At 36.9% G+C, this 18,071-nt stretch overlaps 1 protein-coding gene across 3 annotated transcripts in view; it reads right to left on the bottom strand.

The window, feature by feature from the left end:
* Positions 1–1,122: 1,122 nt before the first annotated feature.
* Positions 1,123–18,071, bottom strand: part of LOC131932390 (beta-1,3-galactosyl-O-glycosyl-glycoprotein beta-1,6-N-acetylglucosaminyltransferase 3-like) — a 21,227-nt gene continuing 4,278 nt past the window's right edge. For all 3 annotated transcript variants that reach the window (XM_059289317.1, XM_059289316.1, XM_059289318.1), the window contains exons 2-6: positions 16,012–16,994; positions 7,518–7,601; positions 5,124–5,263; positions 4,315–4,446; positions 1,123–1,931 (exon numbers count right to left, since the gene is read on the bottom strand). In XM_059289317.1, the coding sequence (XP_059145300.1) occupies positions 1,741–1,931; positions 4,315–4,446; positions 5,124–5,263; positions 7,518–7,601; positions 16,012–16,979 (1,515 nt within the window). In that variant the 5' untranslated portion in view covers positions 16,980–16,994 and the 3' untranslated portion in view covers positions 1,123–1,740. The remainder of the gene's footprint in view (positions 1,932–4,314; positions 4,447–5,123; positions 5,264–7,517; positions 7,602–16,011; positions 16,995–18,071) is intronic.

Raw genomic sequence — 18,071 nt, 5'->3', positions numbered from 1 at the left:
TGTTACATCACGTCATCAAACTCGACATATTAGCATATGTCCATGCGACCAGAGATATTTCAGTATATGATGTAGCCTACTGTTGTACTTTTTGAATTTTATTTTTGTTTCGACATTCGGTACCATATAAAAAATATATTCGGTTCCATATATATCATATATAAAAAAAGTAACGCTCGCTAACAATAGCTATGTCAAAAGTATATTTCTTGTTTTGTATGATATATGTCACTTAATTGTAAAGGTTTTTTTTTTAATTATTTCGTAGGGACGCAGGGAGATGGAATTAAGTGAATTGCCACCATTTGTACTATATTGACTGGCTTGTTGGCTTGTTAAGATTTTGCATTCAGCTATTATTAAATGCTACCAATAAATGCTTGCCTACATGTATAGTATATGTTTATTTCTATCATGAAATGCTCTGTCAATGCTTGCATACATCTATAATATATGTTTGCATTATGTTACACTCATTAAATGCTAACAATAAATGCTAGCATACGTGTATTGTATGTTTATTACTGTCATTAAATTGTCTCTATCAATGTTTGCATATGTTTGCACTATATTACTCTCATTAAATGCTACCAATAAATGCTTGCATACGTGTGTAGTATATGTTTACATTGTAATTAGATGAGAGCGAATATAGATAGAATATACACCTCAACATAATTTTCTAATGAGACGATAAAGAAAGTGTGAAGGCAAATGTAATCAATAACATCAATATTTTATTGTTTGGGTGTAAATGATGAAACACATTGAAAAGGTGAAGTTGGCAGATACACTCAACATAAAACATATAATGTTGGTGCTTTTGTATGTATTATGAGGAAAAATTTTTGGGAGTTATCACATTTTGAAACAAATGTAGGCATCTTTACAATTTAAATATTTTAGTATTTTAACATAATCATGTCTTAGACATTGAAAGCATGTTTTATAAATAATAATCTAAAGATGTAAATAAATGCACTGAAATTATATATAAAAACACAAAACACACACACGCACACACATATATATATATATATATATATATATATATATATATATATATATATATATATATATATATATATATATATATATATATATATATATATATAATCCTCATATAAGTGTATAAATGTAGGCATATATGCTTATTTGTATAGTTTAATATAAACATTAAAGAATATAAGAAATTATGGAATGTTTTGAAATGGAATCCAATAACAAAGTGCTAAAATTGGCATTTTAGGTTTTTTTCATCAGTTTCTTGATTATTATTTCATTTTCTTTACCTTTCTCTCTCTCTTTCTGTCACTCTGTCCGTCTGTCTCTCCTCGCTTTCTTTGTCTCTTTCTCTTCCTCTCTCTCTCTCTCTCTCTCTCTCTCACTCTCACGGCTTCTTTTCCAAACTTTTCATATCTTTTGTCCATCCTTTGTTTATGTCATCTCTCTCTTCAGAGATGAAAACCAATCTATCAATTAAATCATCTACACTCACGTCAATAAAATCACCAATACGCACGTCACAACAATCACATAAATGGACATCAATAAGTCGACTACATTTAAAACAATGAAATCACATACGCGCACATCAACAAAATTATATAAACGCACATCAATAGAATCACGTACTCGCACATCAAAAAATCACGTACACGCTCATCAATAAAATCACAACCCGCACACAAAATCACCTACACATACGTGAACACAACACATCAACCCATGTCCTGTGTGCTACGTCACCTGGTTTTTCACAAAGCCCAGCTGAGCATAATGCGTGACGTTAAACGTCTGTAGACCCAGCAGCTCGTCCCTCGTGGCGTTCATCAGCTTCTCCTCCAGGCAGCCGATAACCGTGAAGTCCTCCCACAGGTAGAACTTGTTGGCGAACAGCTGTTTGGCTGTCCCGAGTTGGGGGAGGTCGCCTGGTTGAGGATAGCGTACTCGTGTGAGACACACAGTGCATGTGTTTGTTGTGGTGTCTTTTGGACTACGTTATAATGGGCTATTAGTGGTCTGCGTGTGAAGTTATTTTGCCTACGTTATATCTGGGTCTTGTGGTTGTATTGGTTACGTTATAACTAGTGTGGTTGATTCGACTATGGCGTAGTGTAGTACTGGGGTTGATTAGACTATGATGTAGTGTAGTACTGTGGTTGATTAGACTATGGCATAGTGTAGTACTGTGGTTGATACGACTATGGTGTAGTGTAGTACTGTGGTGGATTAGACTATGGCATAGTGTAGTACTGTGGTTGACTAGACTATGATGTAGTTTAGTACTGTGGTTGATTAGACTATGATGTAGTTTAGTACTGTGGTTGATTAGACTATGATGTAGTTTAGTACTGTGGTTGATTAGACTATGATGTAGTGTAGTACTGTGGTTGATTAGACTATGATGTAGTGTAGTACTGTGGTTGATTAGACTATGGCATAGTGTAGTACTGTGGTTGATACGACTATGATGTAGTGTAGTACTGTGGTGGATTAGACTATGATGTAGTGTAGTACTGTGGTTGATTAGACTATGATGTAGTGTAGTACTGTGGTTGATTAGACTATGGCATAGTGTAGTACTGTGGTTGATACGACTATGGTGTAGTGTAGTACTGTGGTGGATTAGACTATGGCATAGTGTAGTACTGTGGTTGACTAGACTATGATGTAGTTTAGTACTGTGGTTGATTAGACTATGATGTAGTTTAGTACTGTGGTTGATTAGACTATGATGTAGTTTAGTACTGTGGTTGATTAGACTATGATGTCGTGTAGTACTGTGGTTGATTAGACTATGATGTAGTGTAGTACTGTGGTTGATTAGACTATGGCATAGTGTAGTACTGTGGTTGATACGACTATGATGTAGTGTAGCACTGTGGTGGATTAGACTATGATGTAGTGTAGTACTGTGGTTGATTAGACTATGATGTAGTGTAGTACTGTGGTTGATTAGACTATGATGTAGTGTAGTACTGTGGTTGATTAGACTATGATGTAGTGTAGTACTGTGGTTGATTAGACTATGGCGTAGTGTAGTACTGTGGTTGATTAATCTATGATGTAGTTTAGTACTGTGGTTGATTAGACTATGATGTAGTGTAGTACTGTGGTTGATTAGACTATGATGTAGTGTAGTACTGTGGTTGATAAGACTATGATGTAGTTTAGTACTGTGGTTGATTAGACTATGGTGTAGTGTAGTACTGTGGTTGATTGACTTGGTTATAATATAAGTGTAGAACCGGAGTGTGGATGTAGGAACTACATAAGTATTGTATTATTGGGCAATATTCAGATACCCTAAAAATATGCCAAAGGTTCTTATAGGTTGGATTCTTTAAAATCCCGTATAGTTCCTTGTCTTCATCCACTTATATCCTCTAAAAAAAAGAATTCTTTGCCTCCCTTTTATAAATTCATACACAGCCTTATGTAAACAAAGTTTTCCCCTTTTATACTCATGCCCTAATAAAACTCGGTTATTCCCCTTTATACACTAACATCTCTGCAAAAAAATCTCAGTTCTTCCCCTTAATAATATCAGATTCTTAAGATTAATCAGTTCTTTCCCTTATACTATAATACTATTTCCATATTGAACTCAATCGTTTATTTGTCTAAATATATTGGCGTTATCCAATCTTTTACTTGGTTTAACCGATAGAAGATAAGAAATTTCTCACAATGTCATAACACACTAATTACACACTAATTATAAACACACACTTCAACTCACACACATTAACTAACACACCTTCTGATCGCCTAACATACACTCACACAAACTTTCACTGACACACACTTTCACCTACACACACCCACCTACACTCACACACACACACTTTCACTCACACATTCTTTCACTCACTCACACACACACACCTAAACTCACACACATTTTCACTCACACATTCTTTCACTCATACACACACACACTTTATCTCACACACACACTCCACACACACTTTCACTCATACACATATTTTCCCACCCACACACACACTTTCACTCACACAAAACGCAATGGCCCTACTAATGACATGTCAAGATTTATATTGATTTCCTTGTAAATATTTTCACACAAACCCCCGTCAACAAGCAAGCACCAATTTCGAAAAAAAAACAATTATTACGTTAAAAGATATAAACCTTAGTTGTTTATTTTACTAATATAAGACAAACATTGGTTAAACTGCCCTTAGTAATAAACTGAAGTATAATATAAACATGATTTAACTTTACAGGTATACTTTCAGATAAAATCATGATTTTCCTGAAACACTACCTGTTCAAATGATGATTTACCTGTTGAGAGAATACAAATTCCCCTGACAAAGTTCCCTGCACAGTTAGCCTTGAATGGTTCCGACCCCCAGTTTTTGAACCTCGTGAGGAAAGGTTTGACCAACGAATCAGCCGATTCGGTTTCAGGATCACCTGCCAACACATACGATAGAGCTGGGATTTTATTTGTAGCTTTTCACTATATCTTGGATTCGTAGTACGAATATTGATTCGAGTCTCGAACACATTTATTTTTTATTTTACTCCATGTGTGTAAGTTGATCATACATACACACACACACACATATATATATATATGTATAATGTGTGTATATATATATATATATATATATATATATGTATGTGTGTGTGTATGTGTGTGTGTGTGTGTGTGTTGAAACATGTATAACCTGTACATAAATTTATAGCATATATATATATATATATATATATATATATATATATATATATATATGTGTATATATATATATATATATATATATATATATATATATATATATATATATATATATATATATACCGCATTTAACTCTGCTGTAAAATAATGTCTTCCTGGTTAAGGCTGTGTTTTTGTTGTACCGTGATATTAAATTTCCCGTCACCCAGCCAACAGGTACTGTGTAAGCACCACAACAAAGGCCAAACATTTCTTAGAAAACTGAACAAAATACATAGAGGGGGGGGGGGTGTGATGAGACTATTTTCTGTCAATTTATCATTTGAATGCCGCTTACAAAAGGCGCTATTTCCCCCCCCCCCCCGTGTGTTCAGGTGCGTGCACCATGTGACCAAGACGGACCAATGGTTACCTTTGTAACTTCCGCGTATGCCCAGCTGTGGGTTGTGGTTGAGGGTGGCAAAAAACGTCTCGTCGGGAATTCCCGTGCCCCTGACCCATTCTAGAAGCTCCTTGGCCGTGTCGTTGTGCAGGATGTAATCAACGAAATCCCTGGGGGGTCAAGTTACGATATATGTAATACAATATCTGGGAATAGGCATAAGTTTGTGATTTCGTGTACAAAATACCTGGGGATACATATTAGGTTATATAATCAATAAAATCCATAGGGATAAAGATTCGACTTAAGTCAACTAAATTAGAACAGTTATCGAAAATAATTTGAATTTCAATTACGGTATTATCGATGAAAATTATTAAGATAAAATCAATTATTAAGATAAAATCAATTATTAAGAAAAAATAAATTAATCTCAGGTGATAAAGAAATAGTTAAAAAGTCACAGGTGATACTGCCCGAGATTCAATAAACAAAACCTGGATAGAAATTAGAATTTAATCAACAACAAACTCAACGAAATGAAATAAAAACAACAATCAAAAGAAAATTTCCTTTCTTCAACTGATGAACTAAGGTTAATGAGCTATAATGATCAGCTTTATCTATTTAATTCGCTTTCGTGGATACTTAAAAACAGCCTGAAAAACATGATACCATACACATAATTGTTTCGTATCACATGCACGGAGTTAATTGCTTTCAACTTTTATGTTAAGGCTGTGTTGCTATTAAAATCAATAAATTGATTGAAGCATCAAGATAATGTAAACAAGATTAAATAAAGTAACGTAGGAAGGGTTTAGGCTTTAATGAAATAGCAATTAAAGTTGTGTTGTTTTTTTTAAATAGGTAAAGAGTTGTAACACTGTTTTAAAAAGCAACTTGGATAAAGACGTAGAAGTGAGCGCTGTTAATGAATGGTGCACATTTTGTGCACAGATTTTGCTCATATCACTAACAAATACGTGTATGACCAACCAATACTAACCATATAGTGGTATGTGCATTTCTATAGACCAACACCAACTCATACTATACAACATTTCTAAGAGCCGGCTCTCTCTCTCCAAACACACATACACACATTCATATACACATACACACACTCACATACACAAAAATCACAACACAATGTTATTCGGTACTAAAAAAAAATGAGATTAGCTTAAGCAAGCTATGGGAATATCTTTTAGAGAAAATCATTTTTTAAATTAGAAACAATTTCTAAGCTTCATTTTGTTATTGTTTTAAACAAGGAAATATAGAAACCCTCTCGTTTATTAAAACACGTGCTATATTCCCCGACAAAATCGTGTCAAAACTACCATCAAACTTGTTTTTTTTTTATCGGCGGCTTGGGGAGTTAATTTTTTAAACTGTAACGCTGTCATGTAACATGTCCACAAAATTTCAACCAGATATTTATTGTAAAATGTTACCTGAATGTCATTAAAAAATGTAATGTAATATGATCACAAAATGTAATTTTTAAAAATGTAGAATGTTCCCTCAATGTCATATGCACTAAATGTCATCAAGAAATCCCTAAATGTCATATGTTTTAGCATGTTCACAAAATGCTATTGAGAAATGTATTCTAATATGTTCCCCAAATATTATTAAGAAATGTATTGTAACATATTTTCAAAATGCTATCTTTTCAAAAAAATATGTAAGTAATAGTAAGTTGCAAAAAATGATCTAATGGAAAAAACGACTTTTTTTTAAATTCATGATGAACTTTAAATCAAATCTTACCTTTGATATTGTTTCTTTTCACTAAAACGGTAATTAATTTAACAATTATTTAATTACTTTAAATAATCAGGTACAAATTAATGACTTAAAATGTGTCTTCTAACAAAATTATTTATAATTTGACATACATAATGTTATGATTGAGTCTATTATTGATGCTAGTTGGTTATCTACCCCAGATAAAATAAATAAAATTATATAATTAAACTTATCATGAAACGCTCTGCTGCAGATATATTATTTTGGAAAAACTAATGGTGTTTCCGTCAATGTGAATTATTTAACACTTTTCAAGAAGAGACGTAAAATATTGGTGGTGTTGAAAATCACGGAAAAGATTAGCGCTGTTGCTTATCGCCTCTCCTACATTGAACTCACCGATGTTCTAAATCAGGGGTCTCCAAACTACGGCCCGCGGGCCAGATGCGGCCCGCGATGTCCTCTCATCCGGCCCGCGGAGATTTTTTTGTCCACAGAAAAAAACGTTTGTTGTTGATGGCTGAGGAACTTTGCCCAGAAAAATCAAAGACATGCCTGAAAGAACCTGGCCCCCGAACTGAAATTTGATAGTTAATGCGGCTCTCGGACTGAAAAGTTTGGAGACCCCTGTTCTAAATATATACTGGGAGACACAAACAATGTTACCTGTTGGCTATGACGTGTACCGATCCTTTGACTGGCCTCAACCCCCGGGGAGGTGTCTTGTTGTTCCATCTGTCCTTATTGGCTCTGTTGGGTGGTGGTTAAAAGAACATGAAGAACATCAAATAGAACACATTGGACATTGAATAGAACATAAAGGACATTGAATAGAACATAGAGGACATTGAATAAAACATAGGGGACATTGAATAGAACATAGAGGACATTGAATAGAACAGAGGGGACATTGAATAGAACACAGGGGACATTGAATAGAACATAGGGGACATTGAATAGAACATAGGGGACATTGAATAGAACATGGAGGACATTGAATAGAACATAGGGGACATTGAATAGAACATAGGGGACATTGAATAGAACACATGGGACATTGAATAGAACATAGAGGACATTGAATAGAACATAGGGGACATTAAATAGAACATAGAGGACATTGAATAGAACGTAGAGGACATTGAATAGAACATAGGGGACATTGAATAGAACACAGGGGACAATGAATAGAACACAGGGGACATTAAATAGAACACAGGGGACATTGAATAGAACACAGGGGACATTAAAAAGAACACAGGGGACATTGAATAGAACATAGGGACATTGAATAGAACATAGAGGAAATCAAATAGAACACATGGGAAATTGAATAGAACACATGGGACATTGAATAGAACATAGAGGAGTCAAATAGAACTTAGGGGACATTAAATACATAAGGGACATCAAAAAGAAAACAGAGGACATCAAATTAAATAGAACCTAGAGAACGTTAAATACACGGAGGACATCAAATTCAAAATAGAGGACATCAAATAGAACATTAAATAAAATATTGAAAGCATCTAATAGAACATAGAGGACACTAAATAGAACACAGGGGACATCAAACAGAACATATAGGACATTAAATATAATACAGAGGAAATCAAGTAGAACATAGAGGACATCGAACAGAACATATCGTGTCCATGATAAAATATCACATTGTAGCTGTTTGTTGACGATGTAATTAGATCGATACACGCTCGATGCTGATATTATTGCATGTGCATACTGATCGATTTGGTACCTGCCTTTTTACACACTATTCATATTTTCTTCTTTTTTCTTCCTTTTTGATTAGTTTTTTTAGACTACTGTTATATTTCCTCTCATATTACATGCATGTAATGTTGTTGTTTGTTTTTTTATTTAATTTCCCACAAGTAATTACTTTCCTACCGATACATTTACCACGGTCTGCTTAAAGCTAGCAATAAATTTGTCATAATCCTTCGACAGATTAATCCTAGCTTCAATCTCTAGACGAATCTGTTTCTTTGATTAAATGAGACAAACATATTAAGTTTGTAGCTCTGATACGTCTGTTTGAGTCTAATATCCAAGCATAGATAAAGCATGCATTGATCGAAAATCACAGGGCTTAAAGCCAATGATGTAAAGTTCTAAAGGAAGCCCTAATGCATTCAGTACGCCATCAATTTTTAAGTGTACAATTTAGTCGACAGCGTGAAAACACAAATCGTGGTGCATTGATAAAACATAATTAAATTACAAAAAGGATGTTGTCGAGAAAACACGTTCTTAAAAATGAAAGATTAACCTTGTTTTTTTTTTCAATAAGGAACTTTATTTAATGTTGAATAAAAAATACAAAAAATACAAAAATGATGTACAGGGAAGTAACTAGTCCAAACATGATATTGTCAGATGAGACGTGGCCTTCAAGTCTGTCAGGTACCCACCCAATCCAGACAACAAGATATAATCGTACTGGGCGTTGTTGTTTCTTTTGTATTGCTCTACTTGAGGGGGAGAATCCCAGAAACTCCACGAGAATAAAATATGGATAATTGCTCAAGACGAACCCCCTGCAGTTTTCACATTACAAATATCTATTTGAATGAAAATTTGATAATTTCATCTGTCAACAAAATAAACCTTGGTGTACGCCTACACGTATTCCCCATATAGTTTGTTTCAATGAAGACACTACAGTATATCTATTGTAAGTATTGTGTGAATATAGCTAAGGCTCCTTAAAAAATCTTAGATATTACTTTTTAAAAATATTTACTTTAAAAAATGTTCAGAAATTTGCAAGCAACACATTATCCAAATCTAAAACTTTACTTTCTGTAACTTCTGCCAGGGTATAGACATGATGTTATCAAAAACTCTATATCACAACAGCGTCGGTTTGAAGGTTATTGTTTTTAAATTTTATAACATTTAACATCAAGTAATATATATTGATAAAACTAAAAATGCAAGAAAATACAACCAAAATTGGGGCACGATGAAACATTTATGTAGTACTGGATAGCACTTAACTAGAGTTACACGACAGATGAGATAAATGACATGTGTAATATGTCAGGTTATATCGTGATATATTGGTTAAGGTATGGTGTTATACATTTCTTTTTTTGTTTTTGTTTTTTTGTAAAATTTCTGCAGTTTAGAATGTCGATAATTAAGTGTTAGCGCGTGTTTACGTGATTTTTTTTCAGCTTAATAACATGTTACATTGTTGTTTGTTACAAGTTTTTCTTCAATGATTCCAGGTTTTATTTTAAACACCACGGCATCTTTTAGCACTTAAAGTTTTGGTAACAGATGGGGGGGGGGAGATTTTCCTAGAACGTATATACAGTAGGAATGGTGGTCATAGTCATATACAGACTTTACATGACGTTATATTTCGTTTTATGGTGTTATATTAAAGTGAATACGATATCTGGAGTACAACGGCGTGTCTGATGTTATCGTTGTTCAACTTGTTGAAGATCCTAAAATAGGAAAGTTACGAGTCAGGTGTTGGAAATCAAACAACAAATAAAATACTTAAAAAAAACTTTTTAAAAAAACACGTTTTTCTTGTGGACTAAAAAGTAGAAAATAACTATTTACATACATTTGATGACAAAAAACGTGGGTACGTTCACCATCAAATTTCCCGACCCATCTGCCCGACCCACGTTTTTTGTCATCAAATGTATGTAAATAGTTATTTTCTACTTTTTAGTCCACAAGAAAAACGTGGTTTTTTAAAAAGTTTTTTTTAAGTATTTTATTTTCTCCTTTTTAGTCCGTTGCTACACATGAAAAACGTGGTTTTTAAAAAAGTTTTTTATATAGTTTATTTTCTACTTTATCTAATGACTTGATTAAGTATGAATTGACTAAGTGTTTATAAATACACGGACTAAAAAAATCTTGAGCGACCAGGATTCGAACCTGGGTTATCGCGGCCACAACGCGAAGTACTAACCACTATACGATCACGGCCAGCGCGCTCACATCGATTGGGGCCGAAGTAACTGTGTCAATAAGCCTCCAGTCTTGTCGGTATCTTTAGAAATCATGTCCTCAATTTTATGGTCCTTTGGGCGTAATTAAATTAAGCTAATTACGGTCTCTAATTGCTAGTTTTTATGATTGCATCTGAAATTGTTAGGCGAAAGTAGCCTGCATGCCAAATTTCAGAACTATAGAACAATCAGAAGTGGGCTAATTTTCGATGTCAATTTTAACAACAAACACACAAACGCGAAGCTGAGTTAATAAAAACGTGTTAAAAAACGCCAGGGCCCGTTTTATAGCAAGCTTGGCATGCAAGGCGGAAGTTTGACTACCATGTCAGCTAAAGACGCCAGAGATGGTATCGAGGTTAGAGGTGGTATCGTTACATCTTTGATGGAGGCTAGAGATGGTATCGCTCCATCGTTCATGGAGGTTAGAAATGATATCATGGGGGAAATTATCGCGTAATATTATACCGGAATTCATAGTCATCACGTGACTGTGGGGGACACTTGAGGCGGTAACCAGTGGAGCGTGTCGTGACTTACCTGCGATAACCTTGACGGAACGGTTGGCAAATCAATGCCACGACACAGCTGGTCACCTTTTTGGACCTAGGCTGTACTGGATTTTATCGAGAGGAACTCTGGCTCTACTAGTCGTCTGCTTGTGGCTAGTTAGGTCCTCTCTGTCTACCCTGAAGGCCCTCTGTAGGTCTTCTCTGTCTATTGTAGGTCTTCTGTCTACTTCATAGACCGTCTGTAGGTCTTCTGTCTACTTCATAGACCGTCTGTAGGTCTTCTGTCTACTTCATAGACCGTCTGTAGGTCTTCTGTCTACTTCATAGACCGTCTGTAGGTCTTCTGTCTACTTCATAGACCGTCTGTAGGTCTTCTGTCTACTTCATAGACCGTCTGTAGGTCTTCTGTCTACTTCATAGACCGTCTGTAGGTCTTCTGTCTACTTCATAAACCGTCTGTAGGTCTTCTGTCTACTTCATAGACCGTCTGTAGGTCTTCTGTCTACTTTATAGACCGTCTGTAGGTCTTCTGTCTACTTCATAGACCGTCATAGGTCTTCTGTCTACTTCATAGACCGTCTGTAGGTCTTCTGTCTACTTCATAGACCGTCTTTAGGTCTTCTCTGTCTACTCCATAGACCGTCTGTAGGTCTTCTGTCTACTTGATAGACCGTCTGTAGGTCTTCTGTCTACTTGATAGACCGTCTGTAGGTCTTCTCTGTCTACTTCATAGACCGTCTGTAGGTCTTCTTTGTCTACTGTAGGTCTTCTCTGTCTACTTCATAGACCGTCAGTAGGTCTTCTTTGTCTACTGTAGGTCTTCTCTGTCTACTTCATAGACCGTCTGTAGGTCTTCTCTGTCTACTTCATAGACCGTCTGTAGGTCTTCTTTGTCTACTGTAGGTCTTCTCTGTCTAGTCAGTCTGTAGGCCTTCTCTGTCTACTTGTGACTAGATAGGTCCTTCCTCTCTGTTATGCTTCTATCGACTTTTAACTTTATTTTCTATTTAATAGTTCTATACGCCCTATCTGTCTACTTCATAACTTGCTTGTTAGTTCTTCCTGTTTAATTCAAGGCTCAAAAAGTCTTAGCCCCTTTCTTTGTTATGTTTTTATAAAATTGCTAGATAAATTATCTATTAAAGGCTTATTTAATAGCTAATTAGTTTTAATATTAAATATCATTGCATTAGAAGTAGGCCTATGTGAAAAGGGAGCGAATATATTTAACCACAAACTAAAATATCCAACACCATTTTAAGCTTTATGTAAAACGTACGAGCACAATATTCAGACTGTTAGAAAAAGGAGAAAAAGACGATCGAGTTTTTATACAGAGCGAAGCTGTAAAATTGTATGCAGTGGTAGGACACGCCAGTGCTATAGGCCTATTCTCAACACTGATAATAGCTGAATTCACAGCCGATAACGTGCATTCAGGTTTTAAAGAACAAGAAGGCCGTCAAATAGAAATTTGAGGATTTTTTGTGGGATAGTCGGGCTGGGAGTTGAGTGTATGAGAGGCCCTTCACATATCCTGCCTTTACATATACAATACTACCACAGTGTACACAGTACAACACTACCACAGTGTACACTGTACAACATTATCACAGTGTACAATATACAACACAATCAGAGTGTACACAGTACAACACTACCACAGTGTGCACAGTACAACACAACCACAGTGTATACAGTGCAACACTACCACAGTGTTAGTACACAGTACAACAACACCACAGTGTACACAGTACAACAACACCACAGTGTACACAGTACAACAACACCACAGTGTACACAGTACAACAACACCACAGTGTACACAGTACAACAGCACAACACCTTCAGTACACAGTACAACAATACCGCAATGTACACAGTACAACACTACCACAGTGTTAGTACACAGTACAACACTACCACAGTGTACACAGTACAACACTACCACAGTGTACACAGTACAACACTACCACAGTGTACACAGTACAACACTACCACAGCTTCAGTACACATTACAACACAACCACAATGTACACAGTACAACAACACCACACCGTCAGTACACAGTACAACAACACCACAGTGTACACAGTACAACAACACCACAGTGTACACAGTACAACAACACCACACCTTCAGTACACAGTACAACAACACCACAGTGTACACAGTACAACAACACCACACCTTCAGTACACAGTACAACAACACCACACCGTCAGTACACAGTACAACAACACCACAGTGTACACAGTACAACAACACCACACCTTCAGTACACAGTACAACAACACCACAGTGTACACAGTACAACAACACCACACCTTCAGTACACAGTACAACAACACCATACCTTCAGTACACAGTACAACAACACCACAGTGTACACAGTACAACAACACCACACCTTCAGTACACAGTACAACAACACCACAGTGTACACAGTACAACAACACCACAGCTTCAGTACACAGTACAAGCTCTCAGTAACAAATAACAAAACGTCTGTAGAACAACAAAGCACTATAAGGAAAAAAAATACGATTACGTTCATGAACGTCATAAATGCCTAGACATGACGCATACAATCATTTCACTCCCTTTTTTTAAATTCATTCCCATTGGTTCGACTTCACATGAATCGGATTAGAAGTTTAATATTGTGTCTCGACTGTAATTTATTGTGCATGAACCGTGCGATTGCGTTTAGTGTCTTGAATGGGTTCAAGTTAGAATTTTTTAGGTTTATGGCTAGTGTTGGAGTTAGAACTTAGTCTAGGGCAAGGATTATTGAAACGTTAGCTATAAATTAAATCGAGCTTAATGGCTTGGCTTATTTTAGAGAGGTTAAAGTAAATGTTAGTGATGTGTAATAATCGTTTAATAAATGCGTACATGACTAGACTTATTTTCTTCGAAAAAGAGAACAAAATTAAAATAAAAAAAAAGTTCAGTAATGTTGCAAGGTGGGGGGGGGGGGGGGGGGGTTACAACAGTGGCGTAGCGGGGGGTCGGGGGGTGCGGTCCGCACCTGGTAACACCATTTAAAGGGGGTGACACCAGGGCAAAAAATATAGAGAAAAATGATAATTCCACTTAATTAAGTGATTAATTCGAGTGTTAAATAGTGTTTTAAGAGGTGCAAATCGAAAGCTTGAGGGGGGGGGTGCAAATTGAAAGTTTGAGGGGGGGGGGGGTGCATTGAAAATTGAAAGTGTGTCCCCGGGAAGGGTCGCTACGTCTGTGGGAGGTGACAACATTAAGTGTCGCACCGGGCGACAACCGACTTCGCTACGACACTGGGTTACAATATAATGACACCATTACGAAGGTGAAACTAAATTTAAATAAAATAAACCGGTAGTGATCTCCCCTAAACTTTCTCGAATATTCTTATATAAAACAACAGGGGATGGTAACTGGGGATATAGTTATGATCTTTAATCCATTTTAAATACTGAAACTTTTAAAAATAGAATAGAATCTCAGTAAAAAACAATTGCGCACCAAGCAAACGCCTAATAAAGGTGTGTATAATAGTGCGCAATAGTATTAGTACTTTATAAATTTACATTAGTTTTTTGAGAAATCGGAAGTAGCGTAAAGTACTACTTCCGGTTAACGGAAATTACTCAAAATTTAACAGAAGGTAGAGAATTAGATCTTTTACTTACATGTGAAATTTCATTTATCTATCTGAAATAGTACTCAAGTTATAGGCTTTTGAAAAATTCAAAGTAGAAAAAGTACCACTTCCGGTTATCCGAAATCGCTCAAAAGTTGATACGGATCTACGATTTTGATATAATACTTGTATATGAAATTTCATCAACCTAGCTGTAACGGTACTCAAGTTATCGTGTTTACACACGGACACACACACACACACACACACACGGACACACAGACATACGGACAAGATTGCAAAATTATGTTTTTCCGTATCAGTGAGATGTAAAACGTCGAGATTTGCAAAAATCTCGATTTTTTTTTTTTTTTTGCACGATTACAAGACTTTCTCTATACTTCGTATATACGAGAAAGTAAAAACGTAAAATGTTCTATTAAAAAATGCATCCTGTTAAAAATAATAAAATAGGAAAAGGAGAGGGGTGACACCAAAAACATTAAATTTTTTGGAGTAGGGTGGGATGACACCCAATGTATTGACGCCATTCTTTAAGTTAATACTGCGATTTTAGATTTATGTTGTCTTTCTTTGAAACATGATTTATTTTTGTTATACCGTAGAAGCCACATTATGAAACTATTGTAAGACCCATGCTCGATAAACAAACTATAAAAACCGGCTGGTTTCCGTGAAAAATTGCATTCGGCAAAAGACTCTCAAGCAGAGTTTCTTCCAGGCATCTCAGGTTCCCCCCCCCCCCCCCCACCCCGCCGAAGAAGGTCTACCCCCCCCCCCCCCTTCCCGAAAGAAATGGAATTTACACAGAGAATATATACTTTTAACAGTGACCCTTCCCCCCCCCCCGGAAATTTTAGTCCGCCCCCCCCCTGAATTTCAAGTGCCCCACCACCACCACCCCCCGCCCCCACCCCCCTCGGAGTAAAAAGTCTGGAAGAAACACTGGTCTCAAGTGATGTACCTGCTCTATTTTGGAATTAGGTTAAAAACTTTACCTTTTTACTGTCCCTTCTAAGTCGTTGGCGCCGTTGTAAGCGTGCAGGATCTTTACAATCTGGGCGTTTGTTTTGAGCGGGAACTCCTGGCCCGTGAGATTGATGAAGTACTTCCACTTGGTGTACCTCCACAGCTGTCTCATGCAGACGATCTCTGCCTCCAGCACGCTAAACTCCCCCCACTTGATGTCGACTCTGTCAGCCGATAGGAAAACATTCGGGAAACATTGAGCTATCGCGGACATAGCCAGATAAAACGTTTTGTCGGATTTAGCATCGAGGTGGAAGCAGTAGTAGTTCTGCGGTCGGTAAATGGCGCGGAGTAATCTTTCAACCATTTCGATGTCTTTGTAAGCCACGATTGAATAAGCCAGAGGGAATTCTTCTTCTTCTGAAGACAGTGGGCATGTCATATAACCTCGTACTGCTTTAAAATTTTCGCAGTTTTCTGTTAAATTGAGGTAAAAATCGTTGGATAAAAGTTCACGTTTGGTGGATTTTGATTTCGAAATACCTTCGTCGACAGCAGATTTGCTCCCGGAGAAAACAGATTTGCAGTCGATTTCTTTAACTTTGAGCAGACGTGCAAGTTTTTCTGGCGTCTGCATGCAAGCGTTGGTGGGACCAGACGCGTGGTTTTGTGGCGGAGCTACCTCTACGTTACTCGCGGGCTGGTGATCCATCTTTGTAAGGGCTTGGACAATCACGTCCAGTGTGTAGGCTTCAGCATTGTCCGTCTTTGGCGTGTTGGTGTCAATGTGTTGTAGTTGTGTGTTGGCGTCTAGCTGATGTGTGGTGTTTGTGGCGTATGTTGGGTGTGTTAGGGCCTGCAGTAAGGGCGTCTTGTCTTGCAGGATATACACCAGGACAAGACCCACGCAGAAAATGAAGAAAATCTTGTAGCGGAACTTCTTGTAGAGCATTGTAAACACCTTCTTGTCTTTGGAACGATCTTCTGAAAACTTCATGCTGGAAACACCGGTCTGCAAGAAATGTAAATATTTAGACTGGGCCGTTGCACCATTACGTGTTAGATACGTTGAGACGTTGATAGTCAAAGTTTAAGAATATTGGTGGTAACAGATGTTTGACCAGCAGCAGCTGGTACAGAGGCGTAGCGAGGGGGGGGAGGGCGGGGGGTACATGTCCCCAGGCGCCGACCTTAGGGTGCGCCAAAATGAGTTGGAAAAACAAATTAAAAACTAATTTTAGCTGCAATTTTGCATTATAAATATAAAAAATATATGGGGGGGGGGGGGTGGGGGGGGGGCAAGTTGGAAGTTTGTCCCCAGGCGCCTGGAAGGGTCGCTACGCCACTAAGCTGGTATTCTTGGCAGTCAGAGAAGTTGGTAGTCAGAGAAGTTGGTAGTCAGAGAAGTTGGTAGTCAGAGAAGTTGGTAGTCAGAGAAGTTGGTAGTCAGAGAAGTTGGTAGTCAGAGAAGTTGGTAGTCAGAGAAGTTGGTAGTCAGAGAAGTTGGTAGTCAGAGAAGTTGGTAGTCAGAGAAGTTGGTAGTCAGAGAAGTTGGTAGTCAGAGAAGTTGGTAGTCAGAGAAGTTGGTAGTCAGAGAAGTTGGTAGTCAGAGAAGTTGGTAGTCAGAGAAGTTGGTAGTCAGAGAAGTTGGTAGTCAGAGAAGTTGGTAGTCAGAGAAGTTGGTAGTCAGAGAAGTTGGTAGTCAGAGAAGTTAGACCATAAGTCGTCACAGTTACCAGCATAATTTTTTTTTCTGATGATTTCACTGAACCATCAGCCCAAATAGAAGACGAGGACCGTGCAACAGATGACTAACTCTATCAAACAAACTAGAAGGACTAAAATCGCAAATCTGTAACTATTTTATTCTGAAAAACAAAGTCATATAACCGCAACAGAGAGCTGTTTATTTTTGTAGAAAGATTTATCATTAAATCAAAGTCTTATCGGGCGGTACCGCACTCAGTTTTTTTTTTAAACCCGATGAATCAGTTTGTTTTTGTTTCATGGTTTTGTTTCTTCTTTTTCTAATTTCTTGTCATTGTTCTGTTGAGTCTAACCTTTATTTATCAGCGCGTTATCGGGCTGT

The sequence above is a fragment of the Physella acuta genome, unplaced genomic scaffold, assembly GCF_028476545.2.
Source record: "Physella acuta isolate Inbredline_101_S28 unplaced genomic scaffold, ASM2847654v3 ptg002157l, whole genome shotgun sequence".
Taxonomy (NCBI): Eukaryota; Metazoa; Mollusca; class Gastropoda; family Physidae; genus Physella; species Physella acuta.
The sequence above is the reverse complement of the archived record's forward strand: the minus strand, read 5'-3'. Positions and strand labels throughout refer to the sequence as shown.